General features: G+C 39.3%; 1 protein-coding gene across 5 annotated transcripts in view; it reads left to right on the top strand.

Moving 5' to 3' along the window:
• Nucleotides 1-15,862, top strand: part of SGCZ (sarcoglycan zeta) — a 793,251-nt gene that overhangs the window by 585,264 nt on the left and 192,125 nt on the right. For all 5 annotated transcript variants that reach the window (XR_006290777.1, XM_043546174.1, XM_043546176.1 and 2 more), the window contains one exon: nucleotides 5,955-6,056. Coding sequence is in view for 4 of the 5 variants with exons in the window: in XM_043546174.1 (XP_043402109.1) it covers nucleotides 5,955-6,056 (102 nt within the window). In the remaining variant the exon portion in view is untranslated. The remainder of the gene's footprint in view (nucleotides 1-5,954; nucleotides 6,057-15,862) is intronic.

The raw sequence follows: 15,862 nt of genomic DNA on the forward strand, positions 1-15,862 counted from the left end.
GCCTGGAAAGTTTCAAATAATATGGGCCAATTATCTGGCGAGGGAGAGAAGAGGAATAGCTCAAACAAAATAACTTACAGCCCTTATTGCACAAGGGTGCAAATAAATTTGAGAGATCCATTCTTTTCTTGGATTTCCTTTATTCATTCTGTACTGAATCTCATTTTTTTTCTTCACATCTTTGTGGGCCTTTTTGTTTTCTATGCATATTAGAATAATTTCTGGGTTTTTTTTCTTTTTGCCCTATAGCAATTGTAGTTTAAAACAAATGCTTGAACTATTAATGTTCAGAGAGACCTTAAGCGCGTTAGCCCTCTTGGGCTAAGAACACACCTGAGTCAAGGGCAAACTGCTAAAATGTTTTAGCATTACTGTGGTATAGTAAAACAAAACTCCTTATGTCTTTAAAAGCAAAAAAGGAAAGCAGATGTAAAAAGTAACATGAAGCACTACCAAGGTATGAAATGATGCATACAGCACTTCATATTTCTATAGTCTTTAAAGTTCAAGATTATAAGGCTTCAGTATTAGAGCATGCAACTTCAGATGTGCAATGGATGTTGAACCCCATAATACCATTTTGTACAACTTTTAATGCAGGACCTTGCTTTAATGTTAATTTCTCCATTAACATTTTACTAGGTTTCTTTGGGTGGGGAGCACAGTTCATAGCCTGAGTTTGTAGATGTGTGACATTCTTCAATATATAAATGGGTCATAGAAGGCAATATGCAATGCTAAAATTTATCCTGACATTCAGTAGAAGCATGGGCATAGGGTGGAAGTTGGTACAAGACAAAGGTCTTGAGCAATGAAATACTGGGGAAAAATTAATATTTTGTTCTGCATCGCCTAGTGCAAGCCAGGCTCTAAGTATAAAGATTAGGAAAGCTGGCCATGAACGAGAGATAATAGAGAATATCTGATATAGTCTATATGCGATCATTCTCCCAGGGCTTGTCTCCACTTACCGAGGGATCGGTGTGCTGTGCCAATTGCTCTCCCATTGACTCCAATACTCCACTGAAATGAGAAGCATAAGGTAAGTCGATGGGAGAGTTTCTCCTGTCGACCCAGAGCGGTGTAGACACCGCAATAAGTCGACCTAAGGTACGGCGACTCCAGCTACGTTACTACGTTGCGTAACTTAGGTCAACTTAGCCCTGTAGTGTAGACCTGCTCTTAGTAAATTTTGTCTGTGGATGTTAACTGAATTCTTATTCCTGAATGTTTGTGTTATGAATTCAATTTAGGCATTTGGCTTGTATGTCTGTTAAAGGAACAACATAAATCTTAAATTTAATCAACTAGAGTTAAGTTAGTTTCAGGTACAATACCTACCGTTGAGTTCCCCTGCTCTTGTATGTAGGATTTGCACTTTTTCTTATTTATTAAAATGTTTACTGTGATCTGAAGATATTTTTTTTTCCAATTTGGCCACCAAACTGAAAAATCAGTTATTTGCTCAGCTCTGATTGTAGTAACTGTTTGTTATAAGGGCCATGGTATTGGGGTAGGAACTGTGGTGTGGGAGATTGGCTGAGCTCAGATTGAGCACTCCCCAATTCACAGCCCATATTTTGCTCATATGGAAAGGGAAGCTTTGAGGAGTGTCAGTTGGGGGCCAAATCACAGTGGATATGGGGAAAGTAATTAGTCTCCCTCTTTCCATTGATGGCCAGGAAGCAAATAAATAGAATCATGTTGGATAGATAAGTTTTCACAACGGGTATAATATAATTATGACCTTTTGTTAAACTAGAACCAACTGTGCGGTATTTTTAATTTCCTCATCAGTGGCTTTGTGGTCAATGTTTCTCTCTTTGGTGGAATCATACCAGAAGTCCAGTGGGTCATTTACTTTTTAATTTCAAGTGTTAAAACTATTAAATAATGAATGAAATTACCTAAATAAAGAGGCAGTTCTCTGGCTGACTGCCTCTATATAACTCTTATTTGATGATCTTCTGCCTGTAGCAGTCACTTCTAAATCCCAGATAAGATTACATGGTTTACTTTCCCCTAAAAATTTTTGAATAGCAAGCTGGGGGAGAAAGAGGAGAATTAGTGTTCTTTGGAATCCTTGTAGAAAAGAAGATATGTGGTTTGTTTCTGGAAAATACAAAGGCCCCAAAAGCCCACAGCCACAGCTGAGGATACCACAGCTCAGATCAGCAGGCAAGAAAGGTCACCTTTACACTCCCCTGTTCCTGGGCCAGCTCTGCAACACACTAATCCTTCAGGATAATTTGAAGCAACCTGAATGCTGCTTGATCTTGCACAAGGGATTGTGAATGGCTCCAACAGGTCAATATGTAGCTGTGGAACAGCAGGGCTCAGGGTTGCCTTAGAAATGGTTTCTACACCAGCAATAAAGAGAGTATGACACTCTACACCCCAGGGGAGAACTCCGTAACCGTCGTGTTCATCATTTATATACAGTTGTAATATGGAATACAAAGCATGCCTTGTAAAGTATCATAGGAAAGGTTATGATCTGTTGAAACCCACTGTTTCATCTAAATATGTATATCATTAATGCATATGAAGTTATGAGAATTGTGTTGTGTGACTGTCACTAAAGTATGCTGTGGGTTTGGGAAGCACCCAGATACTAACTCCCCAAAGACAATAACCAGGGGGATAACCAATGCCCAGGCAGGTGTTGAACAACCATCAACAGCCATTGTCCAGCAAGGGCGTTACAATTCAATGACTCACTTGCACAAGGCTATACCCAGGGCAAGTGCTCAACCTTGCCTGGTTACTTAGCAATGTCCACCAGACATGCCTGGACTTATGTTCTCTAAGCACATGGACTAAGTTTATAAAACAGAACACAGTGGACCCATCCTTCATCCTTTCTCTTCTCCCCCACCAATGCTGAAGGCAACGAGAACACTGGAGCTGAAGAGACTGGTCCCTGGGCAAGAGAAAAAAGCTTACCTATGAAAGACTGTAATCAACCTGCAATATCCAGTGGGGTGAGAAAAACTGCTTAATCTAGATGTTGCCCAGTCTTACAGGGCTGAGAATTTAGACTGTGTGCTTATTTTATTTTCATAACCGCTCTTTTTGCCTATCACTTGTAATCACTTAAAATCTATCTTTTTAATCAATAAATTTATTCTAGTGTTTATCCTTACCAGTGAGTTTGACTGAAGTGCTTGGTAAATCTGCTCAGGTTACAAAGGGTGGTGTATATCCACTTTCCATTAATGAAATGGTGAACCAATTAATAAACTTGCATTGCTAAAGAAAGGGTCTTGAGCAGCGCAAGATGGCATATTCCTAGGGTACAAGGCTGAGAACTAGGGGTATTTTGCTGGTTCCTTTATCTGTGTGATTCATGAGTGGCTCTGGGAGCATTCATGCAAAATGTACAGTAAGGGTTCATATTCAAGTGGAATCTGGGTATTAAGTCTTGGGCTTGAGGAGCAAAACCCTCAGGCTCAGTCTACAGAAGCTGCTGTGTAGCATGCCTGCAGCCACTGCTATCTGGTATATGGGAAGTGGTTGATGTGCTCACATGGGATTTTTAGCTTAGCTGGATTGCTGTTGTGTGTTGCCTCACTGATTATGCCCCAACATTCTATATACTCATTCTGTGTCCTGCTGTGGGGAGCCCTGCAGAGTATTGGCACCTGCCAAGCCTGGGGCACCTTTCTTACTATCATGTTGTGAGCAGTTGGGGACACTTGTGCCATGCATGTTTTTTTTGTTTCTGTGGTCCTAGTAGGTCCTCAGAAGTGGACACAGGATCTGGGCTTTCTTGTATAATTACATATTTATGACAATATTTTTTTTCTTTTATTCAAATAGGTACTGTGTGTGTATATTTCAAAATGTGTGCTAAAAAGCCTGATGGAAAACATGCAGAGTACGCTGATTCAGCAGCCATCTTTTGAAGCTTCCTGTCTCCATATTAGAGACTAATTATTACTTTCAGCCCAGTTCTATTCCCAATGAAACCACTGGGAATTTTGCCATAACTAAGCAGGAGCAGGCTCTTTCAATTGTATTATCATAAACAAAATTGTGTTTAAACAACTTTTTTATTCTTCTGCCATTCTTTAATTGTACTCCAATCTTTAGTGTAAAAGAAAATAAAGGGGAAAATAAAGCACTCATGCTCAGAACTTTCAGGCCAATGTTTATCCCAGCTAATATTTCACAACCCCAGTTCCTGAGATATGTTTTAGTGAATGCTGCTTTTGCACAAACCACTGTACAGTGGCAATGCTGCTCCGTAGCTGTTTCTCCATCCTCTGAGCCTGGAGTAGCCTCCTGCCTCTTGTTCCCCCACTGGAAAGATGCTAGTGGAGCATGGATAATGCATTCTTATAAAATTAGAGCTGGTGAAGCTGTCCTCAATTCTCCAGTGAGTGGCAGCATGCAGGGATCATCCCTTGCATGGGCTCCCCAGATCCTGACCTAGCCTTTGCTCAGTGGAATAGTATTAGTTTTGCTACAGGATTACAAAGAAGAAAGCAAGATTTGCCATCAACTCGGGTGTAAATTGACTCTTTTCATATCAGATAGAATGTTAAATATAGATTCTTTGTAACCATCTTTGTTTTTACTCGAAACTGCTGTGTGTCTGGAATTTCCAGGAGGCTTCAAAAACCTTCATTCTCCTGCTCACCACAGACCCAGCAAAGACTTTGACTAGTGATTGTAAAAGTAATGTTTATCTTCAAGCTAGTGAACCTACTGGATGACTTATTTTTTTAAAATATTTTTGCAGCTTTTGAAAAGTCGAATAAGTTGTTATCCACATGTGTATCAAGTGGAGTGCCCCAAGGGTCGGTCCTCGGGCTGGTTTTGTTCAATATCTTCATAAATGATCTGGAGGATGGTGTGGATTGCACCCTCAGCAAGTTTGTAGATGACACTAAACTGGGAGGAGAGGTAGATACGCTGGAGGGTAGGGATAGGATACAGAGGGACCTAGACAAATTAGAGGATTGGGCCAAAAGAAATCTGATGAGGTTCAACAAGGACAAGTGCAGAGTCCTGCACTTAGGATGGAAGAATCCCATGCACCGCTACAGACTAGGGACCGAATGGCTCGGCAGCAGTTCTGCAGAAAAGGACCTAGGGGTTACAGTGGACGAGAAGCTGGATATGAGTCAACAGTGTGCCCTTGTTTCCAAGAAGGCCAGTGGCATTTTGGGATGTATAGGTAGGGGCATTGCCAGCAGATCGAGGGATGTGATCGTTTCCCTCTATTCGACATTGGTGAGGCCTCATCTGGAGTACTGTGTCCAGTTTTGGGCCCTACACTTCAAGAAGGATGTGGAAAAATTGGAAAAAGTCCAGCAGAGGGCAACAAAAATGATTAGGGGACTGGAACACATGACTTATGAGGAGAGGCTGAGGGAACTGGGATTGTTTAGTCTGCGGAAGAGAAGAATGAGGGGGGATTTGATAGATGCTTTCAACCACCTGAAAGGGGGTTCCAAAGAGGATGGCTCTAGACTGTTCTCAGTGGTAGCAGGTGACAGAACAAGGAGTAATGGTCTCAAGTTGCAGTGGGGGAGGTTTAGGTTGTATATTAGGAAAAACTTTTTCACTAGGAGGGTGGTGAAACCCTCTGGAATGCGTTACCTAGGGAGGTAGTGGAATCTCCTTCCTTAGATATTTTTAAGGTCAGGCTTGACAAAGCCCTGGCTGGGATGATTTAATTGGGGATTGGTCCTGCTTTGAGCAGGGGGTTGGACTAGATGACCTCCTGAGGTCCTTTCCAACCTTGATATTCTATGATTCTATGAAAAACTTGATCTCTCATGCACTTTTGTGTATTCAGAGAGTCCCTTTCACCTTACTTCCCTCTTCTGTATTCTTTGCATTTAATGCTTCTAGACTTTGAGCTGAATGTTTATTTCTTCACAGTGGTTACTTCCAAAAGTGAAATATATATATATATATGTGTGTGTTGTTGTTGTTTGTAGGATGGAATGGGGAATCTGAGAGTCACCAAAAAAGGAATTCGACTTGAAGGCATATCTGAATTTCTGCTTCCATTGTATGTGAAAGAAATACATTCCCGAAAGGTAGGAGCTGATATCTTTTGGGTTTATTTACAGCTAATTCAGATTAATTTCTTCAGCCTGAAAATCTAGAATAGGATTTCTGCACCCTCTAAACTGGCATTCAATGCAGGCTTGCTTTGAGAATACCTTAGGAGAAATCACTGTAGATCACAGAAAGGCTCATAAGTGCCAAAGATGAGCTTTAATCTAAGAAGTGGATATTCACTGTTATCTGAAACTTTCTGTTCCTGTGCTATTACTTAAAAAGTGCCATCATCCCTCATCTATGTGGGAAAACAAAATATGCACATTAAACTTCAGGAGATGGAGCTCAGCACTGTGAATGGAACATTTGATTCTTCTAATTTGATGTGAACCCAGCAATACAAGTTCTGCAAAATGCAATGAAAAGAATGAATAGTTTCATATATACTCAAGTAGCTCCACCTGAGTACCTTCTAGCTTCAGCTAGTGTAATTTTTTTCATGGGGAACAGGGAATTTTATTAAAACTGGATAATGTACCCTAGGATGGAGATTTTTCAAAGCAACCCATTTGTAATATTGCTAAAAATGTAATTGTTTTATCACTTAACAGCAGGCCATTATAGAAAAAATAGTTAAATCAAGACATTATATATTCAAAAGTGCAACGCAGCTCATTTCAACTGAGTCATGCTGGGTTGTAGCTCTCCTAGATATATTAAAAACAAAAAAAAAATGCAGTACTTGAATTCTATTAAGTTCGCACTGCTATACAAATGCTATCAGAGAGGAATGTTAAAATGTGTTTTAGTCAATGAAGTACAGAGAATTTCAATATGCATATTGCAAATGTTGAAAGGAATGAAGAGCTATTAAAAATGTCTTTCCGCTATTAAATCTCCCTCAGAAAAGTCTTTGACCTCCACAGGCAGTAGAAACAATCATGTATGCTTGAAAATGTATCATGAGAACTACAGGCTACACTAAGCTTAAAATCTAAATTTATAAGTGGTACAGTACCTTGATATTTTTCCTTCATGATTATATTCTTAGTGTAGTAGAGGGAGCCTGAGAAATGGGGCCTGGTGCAAGAGTCCTGTTATGAGGCCTGAGACCTGAACTAGAGTAGTAGTCAGGCCCTGTAATATAAAGCAAAGCTAGCAAAAGTCAGGCAGTGAGCAGAAGTCAGAGCCTGCCTGCCTGCAAGCTCACAGCAACTGGCAAAAACAGGGCTGATACAGCAAAAATAGACCCATTCCTAAGACGTATGTGGCACTCAGGCAAGCACATTCCAGAGGGTGATACCAGAACACCCAGATACCAAGTATGTTACAAACACACACTCCAAAGATGATAGGAGGACACACTGATTCTCCCCCCCCCCACCCCCAACCCTTAAAGATAAGGTCAGGATGTCAGTATGATGGATAGAGATGTTTTGATTGAACCCACTTATCAGCTAAAGGGGTGGTAACTAACTACATCAGAGGGACAATAGGTAACTTCTTTGTATCCGTGTATGAAGAGAGGTCTCGGAGGGAGTGTCTTTGGCCGGCCCAGGGGGGAAATGGAAAGTCCCGCCAACATCTGACAACACTTAGTTCTTAAAATAATCAGTTGAAATGGACAATTAACTGCTCTGTCTCCTTTATCTGTAAGACAAAAACACTGGTGAAGATTTTAGAGTCGTAAGTGTTTGCCTGCCAACTGAAATATCATGTAACACTTTATGAATCTGTTTCAGAGTAACAGCCGTGTTAGTCTGTATTCGCAAAAAGAAAAGGAGTACTTGTGGCACCTTAGAAACTAACCAATTAATCTGAGCATAAGCTTTCGTGAGCTACACTTTCCACAGTATGCATCCGATGAAGTGAGCTGTAGAAGATCTTTTTATACACACAAATCATGAAAAAATACCTCCCCCCACCCCACTCTCCTGCTGGTAATACCTCCCCCCACCCCACTCTCCTTACAATGTGGCCCAACTTGATTATCATACACATTGTAAGGAGAGTGATCACTTTAGATAAGCTATTACCAGCAGGAGAGTGGGGTGGGGGGAGGTATTTTTTCATGCTTTGTGTGTATAAAAAGATCTTCTACACTTTCCACAGTATGGATCCGATGAAGTGAGCTGTAGCTCACGAAAGCTTATGCTCAAATAAATTGGTTAGTCTCTAAGGTGCCACAAGTACTCCTTTTCTTTTTATGAGTCTGTGTATGTGTCAAAATAGTGATTGTGTTTTGATCACTTTATTAGATAGATAATCATCTTTGACTTTTTTCTCTTCACAATCAGTTTGTTCCCTTAAGGCTTGCCTTTTGAAAAATATTCCTTATGAAAGGTTTGCTAAAAATAGGAAAAGGTAATTAATGTAACATCTATAAGCAAACCTTCAGTAACAAGGTAGCTGAATATATTTAGAAATGCAAATATCATCGCTTGGATTTAGATCACGATACAACCAAAAGATTAAGCTCACAAAAATAACCTCTATATATTTTATTAGCCATCTCTACAAGGAATAGACATTTCAGGTCACATTCTGCCCTCTAATACATGAACATGCAACTCTGGGTAGAATTTGTCCCCTCAAATAATTTTTTTTAAAGTGTCATGCTATGGAAAGGCACAAAGTCCCTCTCAAAATAATCTTCCTAAAAGTCTCATGTGCATCTTTGTAACTCGATGATCTTTGATACAGTGACTTAGCTTTAGCTTTTTTTATCATTTCCAGAAGTAACAAAGTAAATCACTAATATTCTAAGGGTGATGCTGCGGCCTAAGGTAGGAAATAGAAGATTTGTTTTAAAGGCTGCAGAATACTTAATGAACATTTTGAAATAAAGCTAAAAAAATAAATTCAAGTATTCCTAAAAGTATCCATGTCCCAACCCAGCCAATAGAAACTTTACATGTGCAGTGTTTATGGAAGTTTTGCAAATTCCCCAAACTCTACAATCCTTGTAACTACACTGGGGGAAACACAGCTCCTTCCAAGTGGTCACAGAATGCCAGATTAAGTATGCCATGACTGTTCCTTCCCATGTGTGATATCTGTGATTCTGTCCATCCCAATTGCTACGTATGATAATCAGGCTTATGGGAATTATGTTACTGTATTTACCCACCGAGACCTTGCTATTGCCAAATGCTTAAGCGAGTGTGAGTTTGCTCACACAGATAGAATTGGGAAAGGTACAGAGAAGGGCAGTAAAACTTATTAGGATATGGAACAGCTTCCATATGAATAGAGATTAAAAGGACTCTGACTGGTCATCTTAGAAAAGAGACAGCATAATAGAGGTCTATATAATTACGAATGGTGCGGAGAACATGAATATGGAAGTGTTATTTACTCCTTTGCATAATACGAGAAGCAGGGGTCACCCAATGAAATTTAATAGTCAGCAAGTTTAAAACAACCATAAGGAAGTACTGCTCTACACAATGCACAGTCATCCCGTGGAACTTGTTGCTAGGGGATGTTGTGAAGGCCAAAAGTATAACTGGGTCCAAAAAACATTTAGATAAGTCGATGGGGCATGGCTCATATCCCTTGATGGACCTAAGAGGGTCAGGGACACAATCCCATATTCTGGGTATCCCTAAATCTCTGACTATTAGAAGCTGGGTTTGGACAATGTGATGGATCACTAAATAATTGCCTGTTCTGTTCATTTCCTCTGAAGCGTCTAGCACTGACTACTGTCAGAAGATAGGAGAAGGGGCTAGGTGGACCATTGAGCTGACCTAGTATGGCCATTCTTATGTGAAATAATCCAGTTGAAATCAATGGGAGGCATCTTGATTGCATTGAAGTCAAAGGGAGTTCTACCATTAATTTCAATGTGGCCAATGCTGCTGCTCACATAAGCAAAGTCCTATGGAAGATTGGTGTGCCAAGAAGACTATCTAGTCTCCCAGAGGACTACTGTGAGATGAAGTAGTCAAAATATAAAATGGCTGATGTTTGGCTGGAGAAAGGTAGGCCTGGGAGTAAGTCCTCTGGAAAAAATAGAAAAAAGGGAAGAGGATAGCTATAGCTGCATTGTTTGGCAAAGGTTTCGGGCACCCGTTCAGCCACAGAGCCTATATTCTGGACCAGTACTTACTTAACACTCCCTAACACTGAAACATAATGGAGACTGATTACAGTCCTAAGGCTGTAGTAAATATTATGGGATGTAAAAATGTGGAGTGAGTGTGAGTAAGTGTGCGTAAGATACTTCTGGAGCTGTGCTAAAGCTGGAAATGCATGGTGGTTTTTTAGTTCTTCTACTAGCTGTTGAGAAATATTTGCATTATTTTGGGACCTTCCTACCAAGCTGACCTTTCCCCTAGATATGCAGAACCATCATGCTTGATTGTCTGGGCCACAGATATAGTAAATGCCACCATTTGAAAGTAATAAATTAGGATGTATTTTTTTGATGGCAGGAAGAGAGTGGAACACAATTTAAGTCTGTTCAACTACATTGTATTAAGAGAGTGTTGGCCTTTTTGGGGAGTGGGGTGGGGAAACAGAGACTGTGACTTCCATAACGATGGTGAACATGTGAATCTCATACACTAATTTTCTTTCTGGTATGCATAGATTTCTGACCTTTTTGACAGCAAATGGTTATATACAGAGAAAATCAGATCACAGTTGTAGTAAACTTAGTAAAGTTAATAAAAAGGAAAACAATAAACACATTCTCACAGCGTCAAATTCCTAATGTTCTTTATAAAATAGACTTTATTTGTGTTATGTTGTAGGAAACAGTCTTGAAAATGTTCCCCAAACTTAAATTTATTAATATCTCCCATTATTGGCAATCGTTTCTGATACTTGAAAAGTAGAAGTAACTGTGATTTATAAACAATACTTGACATTCAGACTGAGATAATAGAGGTTCTGTTATTATCACTTATTGTCTTTCCTTCCTTTTGATTAACTTTCTATTTAAATGAGACAAGAAATCTTATCTTGTATTTTCCAGATTTAATAATATCCAGCTCCTATAATAAACTAACATCAAATTCAGATAGCATCAGTGTGAACAGAATATTGTCTTAGGTGCTAAGTTACAGCACAAATGTAAGCAGCTGATTGGATACTCATCCCAGATCCCAGAGGGGAATTATTATTTAAACTATATATGTGAATTTCTCTGTTTCCACTTGAAATAGGCTTTGCACGTGCAAATGAAGAAAATACTTTAAGAATAGTTGTTGTGTTTTTCACCTTAGCCACCTTTTGAAAGGAGCATACCTGAAATTCTGCACTTGTAAATTGCAAGGTTACTCACTTGCATCTTCCTTGTGATTTAATCCATAAGTGTCACAGCTTGCTTGAAAAAAAAAAGATGTGTATCTGTTATATTAAGAATACAAAACATTAAAATGTGAGAAGGAGAATAAAGCAGCAGAATGAGGTTTTTAAACCCCCCCCCCATTTTTTTCCTTTAGAGATAGTATAAACCCATGGTGAAATAATATTATTAATGTAAGTAATGTACATCAAGGAGTAAAAGATGCAACTGAATCTGAGGACTTTACGTGCTCTTTTTTGTTGCTGATTTATTTTCCATACTACTAAAAATGGAACCCATAAAAGGTCTGATCTACAAATATCTTCTCTTTTATCAAGTTTGCTATTTTCCCATTAAAAGCAGGTAGGCAGTGAAATGCAGTTGTTTGTTAGTACTTGAGCTGAGACAATTGATAGATCAGAAAATATTTTCGCACAACTGCTATGTTTCCCCTGCACAGAAGAGGGAGGCTGTAGAGAGGTTATGTGGGGACTACTGCACACACCTGGGGGCACTGTAAAGCAGTGTTTCACTGTTGCTCTCCATATCTAAGGCAAGGGAGAACTGAGCTCGGGAGAGGCCAGGGAACTTCCAGTGTTGGAATCATGTCTACTAATCGACTGACCAAAACCCACTGCAGATGATTTACTTTGATTTTGTACAAATTCTAACTCCTGTACTCTATATCTTGTAATTACTTAATTTAGAAATATTTGTATAACAGGATTCTAGTATTGCCCCTCTGTGTGTCACTCTGAAGCCTAGAATGTCTGCTGAGTCAGTGTGACATGATGGAAACTGCTACAAGAATGTCTGAGAGCTCTTCTTATTTAGAATATTACCAGATTCAGTCATCACTGGGATTCATGCTCTGTAACTGTTCATTTTTAAAGTTCCTGGTCATTTTTAGCTTTTTGTCATTTTAGGAGTTACACCCATATAACAAATTGATTTCCACCTAGTGAAAAATTAATATGAAAAGCAAATGCTAACCATTTTTTTTAAAAGCCCATTTGGAGATTTGAAATATTGAAGCTAGGAATTTGGCTTTCTCAAATGTTTACCCTTAGCAAATAGTGTGGAATTAGTCTTCCTCAAGCGATGTCCTATTCTTCACCATGGTAAAGTAGTAGCACTAGTTAGTTATGCAAAGTTTTGCTTCCCAGAAATGTAAACAAAATATTCATATTTACTTTGGCTGTAGAAATTACATAACTGATAGGTGCAACTTGCCTAGGAGCCAGTGACTGATAGGTCTGGCGCTGTCCCCTCTGATGTACCCACTCCCTGATAGAATCGGTCTTAAAAACTCATTGTAGGAACTGTGTGAATCACAGTTCAGGGCAACTGCACTGGTCTTGGTCTTCCTCCACTCTAGGCTCCCAGTTCCTCAGCTGTCATGTCTCTTGGGTGGAGACTTGTGTCTCTCTACCATCTAACAGGGGTTTTTCTAGGCTGCACAGATTTCTTGCTATACTGTGAAATTCCTAGCAAGCCAGACTGCCTGACCAGCATCTCTACTTTGAAGTTGAAGGCAATGACCAGATAATTGCCCAGAGTTATGAGTTACCACTCAGCTCCTTCCAAGCAAGCACATTTATTATTAAGGTAAAAGGATTACAGAGAAAACATATTAAAAACAATAAAAGGACCTACACACCTGCTAATAAGCTTACCAGATATTACCCTCAACTCCAACAAGAGCTCTGACAGGAGTCAGTGCTTCAGATTTCTCAAAGGGGCTTTTCCTGTGGTTACAAATTCATAACAGCCATAGCTCAGACCAAGTATGCCCATGAATAGGTTAGTCTTTTTTTTTTATACCACTTTGGCCTTTGATCTTATGATGCTGAGAACAGGTAATCAATAGACAGTGGTCCTCTCCTCAGGGCATAGCTTCAAAAGGTTGACTTTTTGCTTTCACCTTCACCTAGAGATTCCCCGCTATTTGTCCAAAATTTCATTCTTGTCTGGCCAATTGTTAAGTATAGTCATTTGAAATTCATAACACTTCCCAGCTTTCACATTCCATCTTTCCCCTAGAGAAGTTGCATACAGTTCTGGTCCACATTAATAGGTACATTTTGCATTTATTACAATGGCCACCAAACTTAATTCAATGAATTTTTTCATGGATATTGCCTTATCTGTCATCTTGTGCACCTTGATACCCGAAGAAAGGAAAGTTTCGGTGAAGCATGGATACAATATTCTATTCAAAACATCTAGATTCTGAAATATACATTTTTCATTTGTTTGAACTGATACCTCATTCTTAAATCCTAACTGCAACTAATCTGATCTTTTTCTTGAGTTTTAGCCTTAGAAAGTTACTTTATTTATCTAGCTATAAGATTCTGAAAGACTGTAAGAAGTTCATTACCACAGACGAAAGTCCCTTGTGTATCAGCTCTGCTCTTGACATTTTTTTCCATAAACTTCTTTAACTGACTTAGTACTCCTGGGACTTTGTGCAATAACTTCCAGTATACAAGAGGCATTACCACTGCAGTACTGATCTAGTGAAAGAAAATGTACTGTGAACCTTTCATACAGCATCATCCTCTTCTTCTTAGATATCCTGAACTTTGGGATACTTCAAGCTGCATTATTTGTATGTTTTTCTCTTTAGGTGTAGAGAATTGTTATAATTGTATACATTATCTCCCCTAACTCCTGTCAAAATGTTTGGAAGCTATTTATTTACAACCAATTTAACAAACATTAAAGAAATGAAATAAAATACTGCACTCTAAAAAAGCTTAACAATAAAGCTGAAAATGGGAAAAGAAAAGGGGTGAGGGATGATACTAATAGTTCCAACTCAGCTGCCTATGGCGTCTGTGACAAAACCCCATTCCATTAAGGCCAGCATTTGTCAAACTAATTGTCAATATTTTGAACTTATATTTTAGAGTAAAAAGATTGTAAATTTTTGTTTAATTGGTGAGAGAAGTTGTGAGATGAAATTCAGGGGGGAGTTCTACAGCCTAGGGCACACCACAGTAGTAGATTACTCCTTGCCTACTGATTGAAGTCATGATAGTGAGAATCTTAAATGGGTTGCTGGTGTCTGAATACAGATATGCAAGGTCTGAAATATAGAGGGACAGATTCTCTGCCTCATTCCGGTCTAACTAAACCGTTAATAAATCCCTTGATGGAGAGTTCTAGCAGTCATTGAGCCAGGCCATGCAAAGGGGTGTCAAATGGTTACAGGGGAACGGGGCCCAGGCCATCAAAGGCCTTGTGGTTTTGTTTTGTCTTTTACTTTACTTCTTGTTGGGGGTTGGGCCAGTGGGCTTGAAGCTACTAGTCTGAGCTGCTGCAATTGCAACGGTGTCCACAATACTATTTTTAACATGCTAGCTCAAGCTGAGCTATCATGAATCTGTCTACCTGCTCTGGGATATAGTTTGACTCTTGCCTCCTTGTTCTGTTTCGCTTGTTTGCTTTTCCAGTCAAATTTCTCCTCTTCCCTGTGAACCATAAAACTGGGTCTATAAACTTTCTACTGTAGCAAGCAAATATGCCAATATGAATGTTTGAAGGAATATGTGAAGACCATCTTTACTGGATGGAACTTGCAGAATGGTTGGAAAAGGGTCATAAAACTGACAACGGTATGCAAATCTGCTATCAGGTGCAGAAGGATGTGGTACAATATTTTGCATCATCTCTTGGATATTTTGTTGTACTTAGGTGATTAGCTTTGAAAGTTTTAGATGAGAAATTAGACAGTTCTTGTAATGGTAATTTGGGGGGGGGGGTACTTGAATTGCTTGCAAGGTACATTAGTTGTTTGTGAGATCACTTGAAAGCTCTGAAGGCCAGTATGGCAAAGGTGACATGCTTATCAAACTGAAATCAAAATGAATTTACAGAAGGATAACAAGAATAGTATGGCAGACAGCTTTCCTAACCTTGTTGAAAGTAAAATATTTTTCTTATGTTTGATTGTACTCCAGACCTCTCCTGACTGGGACCAATATCTTAGGTTTTGAGATTTTGAAAGATGGCACAAAGGTTGTTGAGAGCTTTGTAGATTTCATTGGTATCCTCTCCAAAACAAAGGAGGATTTACAGATATGTTTCAGAGGGGTAACCTTGTTAGTCCTAATCAGCAAAAGCAAGGAGGAGTCCTTGTGGCACCTTAGAGACTAACAAATTTATTTGGGCATAAGCTTTTGTGGGCTATAACTGACTTCATCAGATACATGGAGTGAAAAATACAGTAGGCAGGTATAAATATACAGCACATGAAAAGATGGGAGTTGCCTTACCAAGTGTGGGGTCAGTGCTAACAAGGCCAATCCAATCAGGGTGGTCAGTGGCTAACAAGGCCAATCCAATCAGGCCCATTCCCAACAGTTGACAAGAAGGTGTGAGTATCAACAGAGGGAAAATTACGTTTTGTAGTGACCCAGCCACTCCGTCTTTATTCAGGCCTAATTTTGTGTCAAGTTTGCAAATTAATTCTAGTTCTGCAGTTTTTCAGAAAGCTAAAATGAACTAAGACCCATCTAAGAACATCCACAGGGCAGG

This window comes from Chelonia mydas, chromosome 4 (genome assembly GCF_015237465.2).
Source record: "Chelonia mydas isolate rCheMyd1 chromosome 4, rCheMyd1.pri.v2, whole genome shotgun sequence".
Taxonomy (NCBI): domain Eukaryota; kingdom Metazoa; phylum Chordata; order Testudines; family Cheloniidae; genus Chelonia; species Chelonia mydas.